General features: G+C 41.1%; 1 protein-coding gene across 25 annotated transcripts in view; it reads right to left on the bottom strand.

Annotated features, from left to right (window-relative positions):
- LOC122554240 (receptor-type tyrosine-protein phosphatase F-like) overlaps positions 1-18,366 on the bottom strand; it is a 465,745-nt gene that overhangs the window by 3,486 nt on the left and 443,893 nt on the right. For all 25 annotated transcript variants that reach the window (XM_043698932.1, XM_043698931.1, XM_043698941.1 and 22 more), the window contains 4 exons: positions 14,381-14,507; positions 12,426-12,551; positions 6,264-6,418; positions 5,215-5,350 (listed from right to left, as the gene is read on the bottom strand). In XM_043698932.1, the coding sequence (XP_043554867.1) occupies positions 5,215-5,350; positions 6,264-6,418; positions 12,426-12,551; positions 14,381-14,507 (544 nt within the window). The remainder of the gene's footprint in view (positions 1-5,214; positions 5,351-6,263; positions 6,419-12,425; positions 12,552-14,380; positions 14,508-18,366) is intronic.

Below are 18,366 nucleotides of genomic sequence, written 5' to 3'. Positions count from 1 at the left end.
GACAGCGAGGACATAAAAATCAAGGCCAATGGCTCTGCAATCTCCTCCCTTGCTTCCCAGAGAATCCTAGGATAAATGCCATCAGGCCCAGGGGACTTATCTATTTTTACCTTTTCCAGGATTTCCAACACCTCTTCTCTACATACCTCAAAGCCATCCATTCTACTTATTTGTGCCTCAGTATTCTCATCGACAATGCCCTGTTCCTGAGTGAATACTGAAGAAAAGTATTCATTCAGTGTCTCCGCAATCTCTTCTGCCTCCACACGCAACTTCCCCCTACTATCCTTGACTGGACCTATTCCTACCCTAGTCATTCTTTTATTCCTAACATACCTATAGAAAGCCTTAGGGTTTTGCCTAATCCTATCTACTAAGGACCTTTCATGTCCCCTCCTTGCTGCTTTTAGCTCTCTCTTCAGGTCCTTCCTGGCTACCCTATAACTCTCAATCGCCCCAATTGAACCTTCACGTCTCATCTTGAGATAGGCCGCCCTCTTCCATTTAACAAGGGATTCCAATTCCTTATTAAACCACGGCTCCCTCGCACGACCCTTTCCTTCCTGCCTGACAGGTACATAATTATCAAGGACACTCAATAGTTGCCCCTTGAACAAGTTCCACATATCATTTACACTCTTGCCTTGGAGTCTACTTTTCCAAGCCACACATCCTAAGTCATGCCTCACCGCATCATAATTTCCCTTACCCCAGCTATAATTCTTGCCCTGTAGTACACACTTATCCCTCTCCATCACGTGTGTAAAAATCACCGAATTATGGTCACTATCCCCAAAGTGCTCACCTACCTTTAATTCTAACACCTGGCCTGGTTCGTTACCCAGAACCAAATCCAGTATGGCCTCACCTCTTGTTGGCCTGTCTACATATTGTGTCAGGAAGCTCTCCTGCACACATTGAACAAACACTGACCCATCTAACGAACTTGAGCTATAGCTTTCCCAATCAATATCAGGAAAGTTAAAGTCCCCCATAACAACCACCCTATTACTGTCACTCATCTCCTGAATCACCTTCCCTATCCTTTCTTCTACGTTTCTAGGACTATTGGGAGGCCTGTAAAAGACTCCTAACAGGGTGACCTCACCTTTCCTATTCCTAACCTCAGCCCAAACTACCTCAGATGGCAAGTCCTCATCCATTGTCCTTTCCACCACTGTAATACTATCTTTGACAAGCAATGCCACACCTCCCCCTCTTTTACCCCCACCTCTGACCCTACTAAAACATTTAAATCCTGGAACCTGCAACAGCCAATCCTGTCCCTGTTCTAGCCATGTCTCCGTAATAGCCACAACATCGAAGTCCCAAATATTGACTATTTTTCAACTTTTTTCACATAACAAATTAGATACCTAACGAGTAGTACGATTACCAAAGTTCCTTCCAAGTCAGATTTTATGCAGATTGTGAGAATGAGTGAAAAGCATCATGATTGGTATATTACTCAAATTTCTGCTATGAATAGCATTCACAGTATTCATTGCAGTTCCGATTATACCCATTTTGATATTAGCATTGCTATAGTAATCATCAAGACTTCAGCAAGCATCTTAGGACTATGAATTTACACTGATTACTGCATCTGATATTTGCACTCAGAGCATGTTTCCCTTAATTTTTAAGAGTTAATAAGATTTTACTAATCAATTGATTAATAAAAAACAATCCAGAAACCTTTATGAAAATTGGTAGAAACATATGTAAAAGCTCTGTCTGGATATCATAGGGGAGAACTGGACAGACACAACCAGGAATCAATTGTCGATGATTTCATCCAGGACCTGTTTCCAGGATTGTCGATGATTTCAGAGCTGAAAAATGTGCTGCTGGAAAAGCGCAGCAGGTCAGGCAGCATCAAAGGAGCAGGGGAATCGACGTTTCGGACATAAGCCCTTCTGAAGAAAGGCTTATGCCCAAAACGTCGATTCTCCTATTCCTTTGACGCTGCCTGACCTGCTGCGTTTTTCCAGCAACACATGTTTCAGCTCTGATCTCCAGCATCTGCAGTCCTCACTTTCTGCTTGTCGATGATTTCAGCCAGGACCTATTTCCATGACTGTTATCTATTCTCCACAGTCTCCAACATCATAGTTCTGCAACATTGAACAGCCTGTTTTGACCTTCCCAAAACCATTAATTCAGCCATATCCTGCCCCATTGGATTTTTCAATTTCCATCTTGTCTCTATTTCTCCCCACTTATCCAGTCTTTATTCATCTGTATCTCTGACTTGACGGATGTTCTCGTCATTTTAACAGTTTCCTGGAACTTTTATCCGATCCATCTCTACCTTTGTCTCAGGACAGTCGAAAAGCTCATCTCTTCTTCCTAGAATGGAGCTCCAACCAGTCTTTATCCAGCACTACCTTTCTCAACTTGGCTGTTTATATGTAGATTCATTTGTCTTAATTGTTCTCCATTTCTCTTTCAACTGCACTGTGGTGCTCTTGCCCAAATTAGAAAATTGTACCAACTCAGCTTCCAATTTTCACCTTATTTTGCCTCAACATATTCCATCTCCATCTGATTTTTTCCTTTCCTTGACTTCTGTGTCTCCATTTCTAGGCAAAGTTAAAAATCACACAACACCAGGTTATAAATCCAACAGATTTATTTGGAAGCACTAGCTTTCGGAGCACTGTTCCTTCATCGGGTAGCTGATGAAGAAGCAGCGGTCCAAAAGCTAGTGCTTCCAAATAAACCTGTTGGACTACAACCTGGTGTTGTGATTGTTAACTTTGTCCACTCCAGTCCAACACTGGCTCCTCCACATCATGGCTTCTATTTAGAGTCATAGAGATATACAGCACGAAAACAGACCCTTCAGTCCAACTTATCCATGCCGACCAGATATCCCAACCCAATCTCGTCCCACCTGGCAGTACCCAGCCCATATCCCTCCAAACCCTTCCTATTCATGTACCCATCCAGATGCCTTTTAAACACTGCAATTGTGTTAGCCTCCACCACTTCCTCTGGCAGCTCATTCCATACATGTACCACCCTCTGCATGAAAAAGTTGCCCCTTAGACCTCTTTTATATCTTTCCCCTCTTTATCCTATCCATGCCCCTCAAAAAATGTTACAAACAACACTCACTCTAACCCCAATGATTCCCACAATTGACTTGTCCACATTTGAGAAAGCCCTGCTTGCAGTAGGGACTCTTCCATTCTTCTTGTTTCTTCTTCTCTGTTGCATCTGTTTAGATGTTAAACCTTGCACTTGAGTACTTCTGACCTGCATGCACTCCCCTCTCCGTGCATTATAATTGATGGGGCTGTCAACTGTTTCCATTCTAATTTATGCACCTGCTCTAAACTCTTCCTTTTGTTCTGGAACCATTAGAGATTTCCACTTGTCTTGACTTTTCGACCCTCTAGCTTCTGTGTTCTATTAATCATTCTCTGTCATTTTAGTCACCTTCAGCACAGTGCCACCATGAAAAATATCTTCCTCTTGCCTCACCTTTCACAATTCCAAAGGGACTGTTTCCCCCAATGACATCTTGGTTTATTCCACTTTCACCCATCTACCCTTCCTTTTTCCACAACACTTCTGCATGCAAGTGCAGGAGATGTAACACCTGAAATTCTACCTCCTCCACTCATTTTCCAAGTCCCAAACACTCCGTCAAAGTAAAATTTCTTTCCATGTAGTTTACTGTATTTACTGCCCTGAGGTGGTTTCCTTTACAGTAGGAAGACAAAAAGCAGACTGACTGACCGCTTTGTGGAACGCTTCCATTCATTCAGTTCACAAATGTGACTGAGCTTCCAGTCACCTGTTAATTTTAACTCTCAGCCTTGCTTTCGTTCACCTGAACATGTAACATTCCAATAAAGTTCAAAGCAAACTCAATGAAGAGTGCTTTATCTTTTACCTGTGAACTGATGATTGTTGGATGTACTAGGGGTGATTTTGTTGACCTACGCAGAGTATATGGGCAGGATTTAGCCTGAAATTAGTCATTTCAGTGTTACTTTTCATGGGTTTTCTCATGCTATTGTCTGAACCTTGATTAATTTTCAATGTGGTATGCTACATTGCATGCCATCTGTCCTTTTCCCCCACAGTTGGGATAACCTGCACTTTCCGATGCCAATGGTATGTTTGAAGCCCAACCATGCACTGGCCAAGTTTTGGCAGTCCTGAGTTGCTCTTCACTGCGCACACAGTGGGAAAGCAAGCACAAATCAATGCTTTCAGGCCATACAGGTGGAATGATTGACAAAACATTACACACTCAAGTGCACAGTCTTACATCTATTGCTGTTAAGCACCAAGTCACACAGCTGACCCATCCTTTATTAAATATAATCTTACAACCCTGTCTAAGATAGTGCTGGTCGGGGTGGAATGCTCTTTGGAGGGTCAATGCAATCTTGTTGGGCTGAATGGCCTCTTTCTGCACTGTAGGGATTTGATGATTTAATTACATGTGGTACAAACATTCTAATTCAATATAAGGATACCATTAACTACAGAACATAGAACAGCAGCAAGTTTCAGCAAATAATACAATGTCACAAGTTTGATGGTCAATTTAAAATTTCAACCCTGTCAACATCTCTACCAATTTGCTGAAACTTTATTGCTGGAACAGCACAGCAGGTCAGGCAGCATCTAGGGAACAGAAGATTCGACGTTTCGGGCACATGCCCTTCTTCATTCCTGAAGAAGGGCATGTGCCCGAAACGTCGAATCTTCTGTTCCCTAGATGCTGCCTGACCTGCTGTGCTGTTCCAGCAATAAAGTTTCAGCTTTGATCTCCAGCGTCTGCAGACCTCACTTTCTCCTCGAAGATCTCTACCAATTTGGAAGGCAAAATTTATCTTGGGCACTAAAACCCAACAGGTGAAATCATTTTGTCTGGAAGGCAAGATTGATTGATGGTGAGCCTTTTGTGTTACTGTCCAAGTCAAAATTCATCTGATGGATGCTAGATAAATTCCAATGAATGCCTGCAGCAAAGTGTATGACCAGAGAAATCTGGACCTTTCACTGCTTTGACAACCCTGGTAGCTGGACTGGACTCTCCCAATAAGATTTCTACATATAATGTCAGTGTCATATTGATAGAATATGATAAGACAACAAACAACATTGACATTGCTACAAGCTATTCTTAAGGCATTTAACATGGTGTATTTCTACTAGCTTAAGAAAAAAATCAACTAAATATCTCACCTCTGTTTGAACCATGGCAGGCCGTTGTGTTCGTAATGTCTTCACTGTTTGAAACATGTCCACAACTCCCTCGTACCTCATCCGTTCCAGCACAATGCTCAGGGTAATGAAAACACCAGTTCGACCCACACCAGCGCTAGAAGAGAGGAGAACCTTTTATCAGATTTTTGTGTAGCTATGCATTTAAAAGCTTTGTTGAATTCATTTCTCGTGAACTAACTCTTTATGGTGCAGTTGTTCTTGACTGAGGAGGATAACTTGAGTTGTGAAATTATCTGACTTGCAGGACTCAGCTCAGTTGAAAGTACCTTGATTGGCATGATCTTTGCTCCACTGAGGGTGGGTGCCAGTGCAGGATACAGTTAGGTCCAGCATGCCCAGGAGCTGATTTCATGTGACTCAGTGTTCAGCAACATTCCTTGTAATTTTTTTTGTGTGTGGATCTCCAAGTTCAGTAAGTGTCAGCATGCTGATTGCTGTGTGTGGTGCAATGTCAGGGTGGCTGCATACACATAGCCATGCAGCTTAGAGGGAATATTGGTGCTAAGGTGTAAGGTGGGGCAGGTTAAAAAGAACTGCCTCAGATCTCTGGGGCTTCATTCCAGATGTTTGATTATAATTTTGACCTTATAGTCCTCACTGGCCTGTTGCATCCCCACCCATTTCCAATAGTTCCTCATAACCTCCATGCCAACATGTAGTTCTTCCTTGCTCAATCACCCACTATACACTTTGCACATAACCAATTAACCAAAGTAACAGTGCCATGTCTGAAACTATTTGAGAAAAACAAAATCTTGGGGAAAGAACTGGTGTTCCTACAGACTTACTAAACTATCAAACAGTTCACTTAAATGATCAATAACAGAAAATAAACATTGTTATATTGACAAAAAGAGAAAAAAAACTCACAAAGAGGTCAGTCAAGCAAAGTCTACAGTTCTTTCCAGTTGTGTAAGAAAGATTTCAACAGAGATATCAATTTGTCATGGAAATATGCTTGGTTGTAATTAATTTCATCATCATTATGAAAAGTACTGACTGCTTACCTGCAATGTACTGTGATAGGTCCATCCTGTCCAAACTGTTCCTTAGTCTTGTGTACTTGACCAATGAAATCAATGAATCCCTCTCCTGTTTTTGGCACTCCTTGCTCAGGCCAATCAGTGAACTGGAACTGCCGGATTGTTCGAGACTGACCATCCTACATTTAAAATTAAAAGTAAAGATTGGAAATCTTTTGGTGTCTAAATGACATTTTAATTGAATATTTTCTCTTACAATGGAGGAATAATGGAAAAAAAGCTCTAGAATTTCTCCCTCAAGAGGACACACATCAATGTAGAGAGTAAAGCTAAAACATTGCGAACCACAAGTGAATTTAATTACCACTTTCATTACTGATATACTTTCATGGTGCTGGAGATAAAGAGATAGGCACAGAAAGTGTTCAAGGACAAGAGGGAATCAGTTAAAACCATAACCCTCTACTACAATGTATTGTCAAATGCTTGCAAACCTATTTAAACAGATAATTTTAGGTCTCCTAAACTAATTTACAGAGGAGTAGCCAACTTTGTTAGATCAAAAAAATCTGAAAGTATAGAAAGAAGCAATTTGATCTATTAGGTCTATCTATGCTGGCTTATTGAAAGAGCTATCCAATTAATGCCACCACTTACATTTTTCCATTGTAGCCCAGCAAATATTTTTCTTTCAAAATGCATGGATGATACAGTAACTCTAGTAATAGGTAGATGTGCTGTCTTACAGATCATTAAAGTTACTGTTGCAAATCTAAAAATGCATTTTATCCTTATTTAGTTTTTATTTTTAATAGTCAAAAAAATGAAGCAAATAGGGAAAAGTAGAGTCCAATAAATAAGCTAATTTTTTAAGGCACTCAAACAGTAGCTTTTAGAAGGCACGTTTGGGAAATACAGAGACCACTAAGATGGGTGGTTGATAGTGAAGAGATACAGGATGATACCAATGGTTTGGTTGAGTGAGGGTGCAGGGGGGCAAGTGATAAATGGACATCACACCAGTGAAGTCTGAGGTAATACATCTGGATAAGGCAAATATCCAAATTACCGGGGACATGAGGAAAAACATTTTCACCCAGAGAGTGCCGAAGGTCTGGAATGCGCTACCCAACTTGGTTGTTGAGATAGAAAACCCTGGATGCTGCCTGACCTGCTGTGCTGTTCCAGCAATAAAGTTTCAACTTTGAAACCCTGGATGCTGCCTGACCTGCTGTGCTGTTCCAGCAATAAAGTTTCAACTTTGAAAGCCGCAATTTCCCCCCCGACGTGGTCGACGGTGCCCTCCACCGCATCTCCTCCACTTCCCGCTCCTCCGCCCTTGGGCCCCGCCCCTCCAACCGCCACCAGGACAGAACCCCACTGGCCCCCACCTACCACCCCACCAATCCCCATGTACAGCGCATCATCCGCCGTCACTTCCGCCACCTCCAAACAGACCCCAGCACCAAGGATATATTTCCCTCCCCTCCCCTATCAGCTTTCCGTAGAGACCACTCCCTCCGCGACTCCCTTGTCAGATCCACACCCCCCACCGACCCAACCTAACCACAACAACCCGACGGTCGGAGGAGGAGCGTCTTATCTTCCGACTGGGAACCCTCCAACCACAGGGGATGAACTTGGACTTCACCAGTTCCTTCATCCCCCCTCCCCCCACCTTGCCTCAGCCCACACAGTCGATTGGATTTAGAAATTATTACTCTCTTCCTCACTGTGACCTGGCCAAATAAGTTACTCTTATTTGGGGCTCAAGGGCGGAGGAGCGGGAAGTGGAGGAGATGCGGTGGAGGGCACCGTCGACCACGTCGCCTTCCTGACCTGCAGTCTTCTTCTTGTCCTCTCCGCCTCCCTCCTACTCCGACCTATCACCCTCACCTTGACCTCTTTCCACCTATCACATTTCCCACGCCCCTCCTCCAAGTCCCTCCTCCCTACCTTTTATCTTCTCCTGCTGAACACTCTCTGCTCATTCCTGAAGAAGGGCCTGGGCCCGAAACGTCGAATCTCCTGTTCCCTGGATGCTGCCTGACCTGCTGTGCTGTTCCAGCAATAAAGTTTCAACTGTTGAGATAGAAATCCTCAACTGATGTGCTAGTTTATTCAGCTGGCATAATAATTGGCATTGAATGGCTTCTTTCTCTGCTGTAGCTTTTCTATGGTTCTAACACAAACTTCAAGAAAACAAGTGGAATATCTAAGAGGCCATCATTTTGCTAAATGATAACACACTTATTTATACCACTTCAGCAGCACCACCTCTATGGCCTCATTGCTAGTTTCAAATGTAATACACGTTTCCATGGTCAAAGGATAAAGCTAAGCTATTTCAACAGAAAATGACATTTATGCCTTTTGTGAATGGTGTGCACACCACAAAACCGTGGCAATAACAATGCACATTTAAAATATTACATCAGCAAGACAGTATTGTGAACTACATAAACCTCTGTCTTTATATATTTATTTTGCAACCTGTGTTAGCAATAAAATATTCTGGTAATTGCGTGCAGTATATTAATTTTGTCAATTATGTAAGAAGGCAAAATACAAAATATTGATGATGCGGGAAATCTAAAAGAAACACCTGGACCTACTGAAAGTAGATAACAATAATAAAGGTGTTATCATTATCAAAACTCTTCAACATACAGTACAACTTGAAATTATTGATCTGACGTGCACATATCTTTGGTCACGATTCTTGATTTAAAAAGAGACAACTTGCAATTCTCTTCTAATTGTTGGAACGATTATGTGAATTCTCAGTGCAATAAAGGAGTCAAAAACAGATTTTTCTATTCATTGGATGTGGGCAATGCAATCAAGTCCAGCATCTATTGCGAAAATGGTAGTTTTGCGGTCACCACAACTGATAACTTGATTTTAACTGAATTCAAATCTGTCAACTTGAGTGGTGGGGCTTGAACTTCACACAGCAAAACAATGGTACACTGACATTTCAAAAATTCCCATTCATTCACTTAAGTGAACATAATAAGTGAACATTTAATCTAAAAAGCAAGAATATTACAACAACAAAGTTAGAAAGGGTGGATTGATTTCTTTCTGTTTCCTATTCTTCCATTGGCCATAACAATGTTTAAATTTGAAAAGGGAGCTGATAATTGCCAATTATATATTAGACTATATGAAGCTCAGTATCAGAACCAAAGTCATTCAGATTCCTCAAGTTGACAAATAAAAATCTAATTTATTGCAAAAAACCTTAGCTCAAGCAAGGATTCAGTATTTATTCAGAGATTTGTTTAAAATGTGCAATTATGTCCAATTATGCTTCTTGAAAAATAACAAACATACTCCTCCAGTTGTGGGGAAAAAAATAAGATGACACCCTGCAGTTTGATACGTACTCCGGCAAAGAAATGTTAAATTGAGAAAAACAGAATTATTACATTGCCCTAACTGTAACTCTGCAACCAAAATCACTTTCCACACAGGCTACTGGCACTGAGGTTCCTTTTTCTGGGGACAGTGATGTAGACAGACCTCTTCTTTGAGAGTTTGCAGTAGTGAGGTTTTCTGGTGCATTTTCAACTGACAAACTTTGATAAGGTTCCCCATGGTAGGCTCGTTCAGAAGGTCAGGAGGAATGGGATACAGGGAAATTTAGCTGTCTGGATACAGAATTGGCTGGCCAACAGAAGACAGTGAGTGGTACTAGAAGGAAAATATTCTGCCTGGAAGTCAGTGGTGAGTGGTGTTCCACAGGGTTCTGTTCTTGGGCCTCTACTCTTTCTAATTTTTATTAATGACTTGGATGAGGAGATTGAAGGATGGGTTAGCAAGTTTGCAGATGACACAAAGGTTGGAGGTGTCGTTGACAGTATAGAGGACTGTTGTAGGCTGCAGCGTGACATTGACAGGATGCAGAGATGGGCTGAGAGGTGGCAGATGGAGTTCAACCTGGATAAATGCGAAGTGATGTATTTTGGAAGGTCAAACTTGAAAGTTGAGTACAGGATTAAAGACAGGATTCTTGGCAGTGTGGAGGAACAGCGGGATCTTGGTGTACAGGTACATAGATCCCTTAAAATTGCCACCCAAGTGGACAGGGTTATTAAAAAGCATATGGTGTTTTGACTTTCATTAACAAGGGGATTGAGTTTAAGAGCCGTGAGATCTTGTTGCAGCTCTATAAAACTTTGGTTAGACCACACTTGGAATACTGTGTCCAGTTCTGGTCGCCCTATTATAGGAAAGATGTGGATGCTTTGGAGAGGGTTCAGAGGAGGTTTATCAGGATGCTGCCTGGAATGGAGGGCTTATCTTACGAAGAGAGGTTAACTGAGCTCAGACTTTTTCATTGAAAAAAAAAGGAAGAGAGGGGACCTAATTGAGGTGTACAAGACAATGAGAGGCAGTGATAGAGTTGATAGCCAGAGACTCTTTCTCAGGGCAGAAATTGTTAACACGAGGGGTCATAGTTTTAAGCTGTTTGGCGGAAAGTATAGAGGGGATGTCAGAGGCTGGTTCTATATGCAGAGAGTTGTATGAGCATGGAATGCATTGCCAGTAGAAGTTGTGGAAGCATGGTCATTGGGGATATTTAAGAGACTGCTGGACATGCATATGGTCACAGAAATTTGAGGGTTCGTACATTAGGTTTACCTGACATGAGGATCAATGGTTGGCACAACATGGTGGGCTGAAGGGCCTGTTCTGTGTTGTACTGTTCTATGTTCTATGTGGGGTCTCAAAGAAAAAGGAGGGCTGAGGTTTTGTTTTCTTGGGCATTTCCTCCCTGATTTTGTTCAAAGCCAATATAATTTTACACCCACAAACTGGGTCATGGGACCACTCCACTAAAGCATTGCAAACACAGTAACAGCATCCCCTCTAATTTGTTTTGCAAGTGCGTCGAGGTCAGTTCCCAACAGCAACTTCTGGAACTGGATGTCAATGAGCATGCACATGGAGGGAATGTTGCTCAGCGACTCCAGTTAAATTAAGCTTGTGTTCTTCCCAAACACAATGATTTTTGATGCCACAGCCAGTCAGTGTCCTTTGCTTTAAAAAGAGTTATTTTAAAAAGTTTGAGATATATATAAATCTGGCTGATCATATTTTCAATTAATATTTTAGAAAATGCATCTTCATTATATTTCCACCCATTGGAGAAAGGAAAGCTTCCGAATACTAATAGTTTCTTTGCATCAACTTTGAAAATACAAGTTTTGATCATCATAAATCTTAACAGTTGCTTAGCACACACTGTAAAGATAATTATTTTCATTTATACTCTTGCATATGTGTCTGCAAAGCCATAATAGCTTAATTTAACAAAGGCAGATGGGATTAGCAGAATTCAAATTTCTGGATGCATCACAGCTTGTCAAAGACCACAAGAAATTAGAGTTGAGAATGCAGCCCAGCCCATCATGGAAAACTGTCTACTTTTCCCACTGCCTCAGGAAAGCAGCCAACATAATCAAAGGCCCATCCAACCCTGATTATACTCTCTTCCACCCTCTTCAATCAGACAAAAGATATGAACTTTTAAAGGTATATACCAACAGATTTAAGAACAGCTTCCTTCATTCTATCTTCAGACTTAGGAATGGACCTCTCATATATTAGAGTTGATCATTCTCTGCACCTTCTCTCTAGCTCTAACATTATATTTTGTATTCTGTTCTATTACCCTGTTGTATTTAGATAAGGTATGATTTGTCTGGTTAGCATGCAAAACAATACTTTTTACTGTATCTCGGTTCATGTAACAATAGTAACAAATCAAGTCAAATCAAACATTTAATTTGTTTTGCAATGTTCTCAAATGAAATGAAACATCTCTCCACATCCCTCTCTTCAAATTGTGGGATTGTTTAAGCAAACTTAAACAGCTCTGCAGCTGAACCTGAGTTGAGGCAAGTCTCTTCTCATTACTACCTGTTCAGGAGCCATAGCAAAAGCTCAAGAGGATCCTCCCCTCTTAGTTTTTCAACTTAAATAGTTATTCCTATCTTCTCTCTCGCATCTCCTCTTAATCACATCTTTCTCTCCAGGTTATCGTTATCTCTCTAACTAATGATATTACAAATTAATACTTTAGACAAAACATATTTGTAACAGTGGATCACATTATTAGTATGTACACGAGAATAACATTAAGGAACATTGATATGACTCACATCTCACACTTACCCTGGCATCTGTTACTTTGAACTCCCGCAGAATATACTGTGGCATACTGTATTCAGCCATTGGATCGACTACAAAATATTGATACCGAGCAGAGCGCTCTGCTGGCCAGTACTGGTGGCACTTTTCCTGGTGAGAATAAAAGAATGAATCAGCAACACTGAGCATAATATATATAAAACCTCGAAACAGTAAAATAAAAGCAAAATATTGTGGATGCTGGAAGCCCTTGAGTTCTCCCCTTCTTTGGAGCAAGTACAAGAGTCATTCGGCTCTGTTAACTCTATCCACCGATATTGCCAAATCTGTTTTAAGGTTTTCAAGTACAGCAAAGAAACAGACTCATTGGTCCAACTCGTCTGTCTTGACCAGATATCCCAACCTAATCTACTCCCACCTGGCAGCATCCGGCCCATATGCCTCTAAACCCTTCCTATTCATATACCCATCCAGATGCCTTTTAAATGTTGCAATTGTACCAGCCTCAACCACTTCTTTTGGCAGCCCATTCCACACATGCACCACCCTCTGCATGAAAATTTGCCCCTTAGGTTTCTTTTATATCTCTTCCCTCTCACCATAAACCTATGCCCTCTAGTTCTGGACTCCACCACCCTAGGGAAAAGACTTTGTCTATTTATCCTATTCATGCCCCTCATGATTTTATAAACCTCTATAAGGTCACCCTTCAGCCTCTGACGCTCCAGGGAAAACAGCCCCAGCTTAACCAGTCTCTCCCAAGAGCTCAAATCCTCGAACCTTGGCAACATTCTTGTAAATCTTTTCTGAACCCTTTCAAGTTTCACAACATCCTTCTGATAGGAAGTATTTTCAGGTTTAATTTAATCTCTAAACAGGTGACACTACACACTTACATTTATTGCTTCAAAAGCTGGTTAAAATTTTACCTTTTGTATGAGAGGATCAGAGGAACACTGGTATCTATGTCCACCAGTCCCTTAAGCCATAAGGACAGGTGGAAAAATGGTTAAGGAGGCACATGGTATACTTGCCTTTATTATCTGAGGCATAGAGTTTAAGAGCAGGGAGGCTATGCTGGAACTGTATAAAATTTTGGTTAGGCGACAGTTATTGTACTGCGTGCAGTTCTGGAATCCACATTATAGGAGGGATGTGATAGCATTGGAGAAAGTGCAGAGGAGATTTAGCAGGATGTTTCCTGGGGTGAGGAATTTCCATTATGAAGAAATTAGATTACTTAGAAATTAGATTACTTACAGCGTGGAAACAGGCCTTTCGGCCCAGCAAGGATTGCATAAACTAGGGTTGCTTTCCTGAGAGCAGATGAGTTTGAAAGGGAACATGATGGAGATATAGAAGGTTATGAGGGGCATAGATAGAGTAGACAGGAAGAAACATTTTCCCTTGGAATCAATGGAGGGATCAATGACCAGGAGGAGTAGATTTAAGGTAAGGAGCTGTGGTTTGAGAGGAGATGTGAGGAAAAACCTTTTCACCCAGAGGGTGCTGGGAAGATGGAACTCACTGCTTGTAAGGTTGGTAGAGGCAGAAACCTTCATTTAAGCAGAATTTAGATCTGAACGTGCAATGCCAAGGCATACAAGGCTATGGACTAAGAGCTGAAAAATGGGATATTAGAACAATTAGGTAGTTGTTTTTGACCTGCACTAATATGATAGGCCAAAGGACTTTTCTCTGTGTTGTAGATCTCTATGACCACATTCTAGTCGAAAGAGGTGTTACAATTTGGTTATACACATTCAGTGTCAGATGGCTCTAAGTTTAATTCTATATTTTTGTTTTCTTTCTTTCTTCACCACCTCACTCATCTAAAAAATCATTGTCAAGTTCAATCCTGGGACCTGTACTACTATTTACATAATTACAAATGGAATATCTTAGCTAATAACCAGCAAATGACTTTCATTGTAAATAATTTCATTGTACAGTTGGGAGCACAAAGGCAAATTACTTACTCGACCCATCTCGCGCAATTTTGTGAGCATTACTACAATTGTGGAATTGTGCTCCCACAGCATACGCCAGAAATCTTCTGTGGTCTCTGCCAGTGGTCCCTGTGTGGCAATATAAGCTTTCTGCTGCCTGTTCATTGAGGAAACATATGTAGTTTTCAGAACACACATTTCTACATTCCTGTTATTATTTAAAAATTAGCAGAGACATGCACATTTCCGGTGAAATTAGTAACTTTACTGCAACAATATTTATTTAAATTCCCCATCCCTTGCCATTCCATCCTCCCAAAGCGCTCCCTTTTATGCCATGCTCAAACCATCCCTTTCATCATATCATCCTTCATTCCCAACCTTCTTCTTATGTGATCCCTTCCCCCTCATATTATCCCATTCCCCCATTTTGTTGTTCCCATGCTATCCCTTCCAACACAGTTTGCTCTGCATACTGCCCCTTTCCACTTCTTCTGGAATGCTTTGTATTTGATGAAATTCTTCCATAAAACTGTTGGTCTTCACCTGTTTGCATCATATCAGCTGTTATGTAATATTTGGGTGCTGAATGCACCCATGAATGCCCACCCAATAAACTCACCAACAGATTCACTCTTAAACTGAATAATCAAAAGGGTTTGAACAGGCAAAGCTGCATATTGTTAAGGTAGATGGATGAGTGAGGAATTTATTCCTTCCAGCATGTGGTATGACTTTGCCCACAGGACAGGGAATGTAATGGTCTGGTCATTACCTTGTAAAATAATCTAACTGAGACAAATAAAGCAATTAAAAGGAGACTTTCATGTTTAGCTCTTTATAATTGCAAAGATTTGCATACAATAATTTAAAAATTCAGATGTTTTCTGAAGATTTGTATTTATTTACAACATAATTTAAAGAATAAAGGTTGATATTTTCCCCAATCTAATCAAATAAAATTATCCAAACAGTTCAAAAGATTACAGTCAAGCAAGACCAAACCTTAATAATTCAAGATCGATACATCTGACACTGCAATTAATTTGGATTACTCGTTCTGCCAGTTAACATCAGTGATAAAAAGGAGAACTAGCTGACACGCATAATAAACCTAAGTCTTTAAACTGTAGTATGCAATGATTTCTAAACAGTGTCAAGGTGTGCCATTCGTATTTAGTTAAAATGACGTATACAATATTCAACCAAAATAAAACAAATCATTACAAAACTGCAGAAAACAGCCTAATACAAATGCCCAAAAAGAACTAGCTTCCAGTTCCTGGTCTCTTCATCAGTCGGTTACAGGGTGTCTGCTTCCACCAGACGTTCAGACAGTGACTTCAAGATCCCTACAACCCTCTGGGTAGGGGCTGGTTAGCTCAGTTGGCTGGAGGGCTGGTTTTTGATGCAGAGTGATGCCAATGGCATGGGATCAATTGACACATTGCAGAAGTTACTATGAAGGTCCCACCTTCTCAACCTCACCCCTCACTTATGGCATGTCGATACTCAGCCATCATTTGGCATTCCCTAGAAATTGAATGCAGTTGGAAAACTGCTTGAACATTCATGACTCACTGGGATAGCATGCTGGAAATCCAGCCTTACTATCTCTGCAGTTGTGACAAAAGGTAAAGATTTTAAAATAAGTACACAAAATTCCCCAATCTACCTGACCTTTAGAACCAGGTTGATAGAGAGCTCAGGCCAAGTACTTACCAAGAATTACTATTTTTTGCAAGTAAATATACCCTAACTACTGCTAAACTGTTATAAAACACCAGCATATAACACCACTAATTAAAACTCTAATCCCCCAAGTCCCTCCTTACAAGCACATGCATGAAAGACAAACAAACAAAAAGGGAAAAATTGGCACGGATAGAGGAAAACTGGATGAGTTCGGTGGTGGCTTCTATTTACAAGTTGCTGAGAACCTTATGATTCTTATATTGGCCAGAATGTTGCATTTTAGTTGTCCATCTTTGGCTGGTTCCATTGGTTTGCAAGAGACACAAGATGGCTGGTTCACTTATAGAAGGGTCCCTGACTTATCAATTAAAAGTCACAGCTTACAACAAATATTGAAGGAAAGATGAACTGGTTTTCTTCAAGTTTAAAATGGTGTAGACTGCAAACAACAGAGACAACCTCTGTACTGATGGAGATGAAAATACTTCTCATTATCCTGTTCCCACCCCAAGCTGTTCAGTCACCTGAGCACCAATTACATGATTGTTGGCAAGCAAATGGATTCTGCAATTGATGTGGTCACTAGTTCATAGACTAATCAACCGATTGTTGCCACCCAGCTGCATCTGTTACATAGCCTGTAATGAATGCAATAGAGAGTGAAATGGTTAAGGTAGGTTTGGGTTGGGAAGGGGTTGGAGTGCCAACAGGCATTACCTTTCAGATATAAACCATTTGTTACTCAGCCAGTGTGGTACCTTCACCAAACTGGTGTACATGCTATGACCAAAATCATAGTGGATCAGAAAATAGGGATGTTGAAGGTCCAGTTTCACAGCTTGAAGTGGCCAGGGATACCTTTCAAGCATAGTCCTGGCACAGTGTGCTATACCACCTTGGTGTGGTGTGATCTGATGATCAGAGCAAGCAACAAGGCAATGTGAAAGGTACTAGGAACTGGAAGATGCGAACAGTCTCCTGAGGGAAAGGGTGAGGACATTCAAGTGGAAGGACCTCTTTGTGTAGAAGACAGAGTTCAACTGCATTGGGTGCTACAAGGCACACAGGACCTGAGTGACATACCATTCTTGTAGATGAAAGCTGAGTACAGAGGACCATCAATGAATGTCAAGATCAAGAATGCCAGTATTTGGTTTGAGTGATGTTTGGTAACTGCAGTCTGTTTACAGTTCGTTTGTGTGCCTTTTTGCTGTCTATCAATAAAAGCTCTTACTTGGATTTGTCTGAATGCTTGCCTGATCATATCATTTCGGTCAATGACAAGATCCATGTGACCAATGGTACTGGGGAAGCAGTGGGAGATACTCAGACCTGATCTACAGACTTAAGGTTTTCAGGAACAGGTAAAGTGTGCTGTTTGGTGGTTAAACAGTGACCATGGCAAGACAATAGGGATACATGGTCGAGGGGCTCTCAGCCATGCCACCATGTGTTCTGGGCAGCTTAGCTTTTGTCCAATGTGCCATTACACTGCCAATGAGGGCCAATGTCAGATTGTTAATGTTGATCTGCGTGAACAGCAGCCTGTCAAAGTTGGCGTGTCTGCAAGGAATGTTGGTCTTTGGGCAGGGATCTGCTGAGTGGCGAATTGTTCCAGGAATGGTATGTGATAAGATGTGTACAGGACAGGACCTGAGGAATATCATAGGGGTTGGAGAGATAATTAATGAGGTATGTCAGTAAAATACTGTGTGAAATATTGCTGGGTTTCTCAGTGAAATCCTCTCAAATCACTCCTCTTAACCACATTTAGCCAAAAAATAAAAGGTTCAGCCCTTTGTTTCTGATCAATAACTGCAGTGTTCAAAACTGTTTGTTGACCCAATGAAAATGAAGCACCTATCAAGCAAATTGTGCACAACCTCACAAAACACTGAATACAAATCCAAACGCCAAAGTTCTAAACAAGTTCCGGTAAATCTCAAAGCAAATATACTTGCTATATTGCTGGATTGAAGATAATGACCCCAATCTATAAATTATCTTGACTGTATGCTCCTGTGGATTTTTTGTGAGGTATTTCAAATGCAGCTTTGACTGAAGTGCCCAGTATTGTGTCCCTCAGAAAACTCCACTAGATGGCAGTAGATGAGGGACAAATAGGTTTTCTATCTCTTTTATAGCACTAGCTGCTGCATAATAATTTTAACTGTCCACTTGAAATGTTTGTGAATGGATACATTGGTATGGGTTAAGTGTTGGTGTATAGTGTAGGTGATGTAGGGGTTTGGGTAAGTTGAATAGGGAGTAAGTGGACGATACAGGTAAGTGGACGGGGTTGGTTTTTATGGTGGGTATGT

Source organism: Chiloscyllium plagiosum, chromosome 11 (assembly GCF_004010195.1).
Source record: "Chiloscyllium plagiosum isolate BGI_BamShark_2017 chromosome 11, ASM401019v2, whole genome shotgun sequence".
NCBI classification, from domain to species: domain Eukaryota; kingdom Metazoa; phylum Chordata; class Chondrichthyes; order Orectolobiformes; family Hemiscylliidae; genus Chiloscyllium; species Chiloscyllium plagiosum.
Note: the sequence above shows the minus strand (reverse complement) of the source record. Positions and strands in the feature narration are given on the sequence as shown.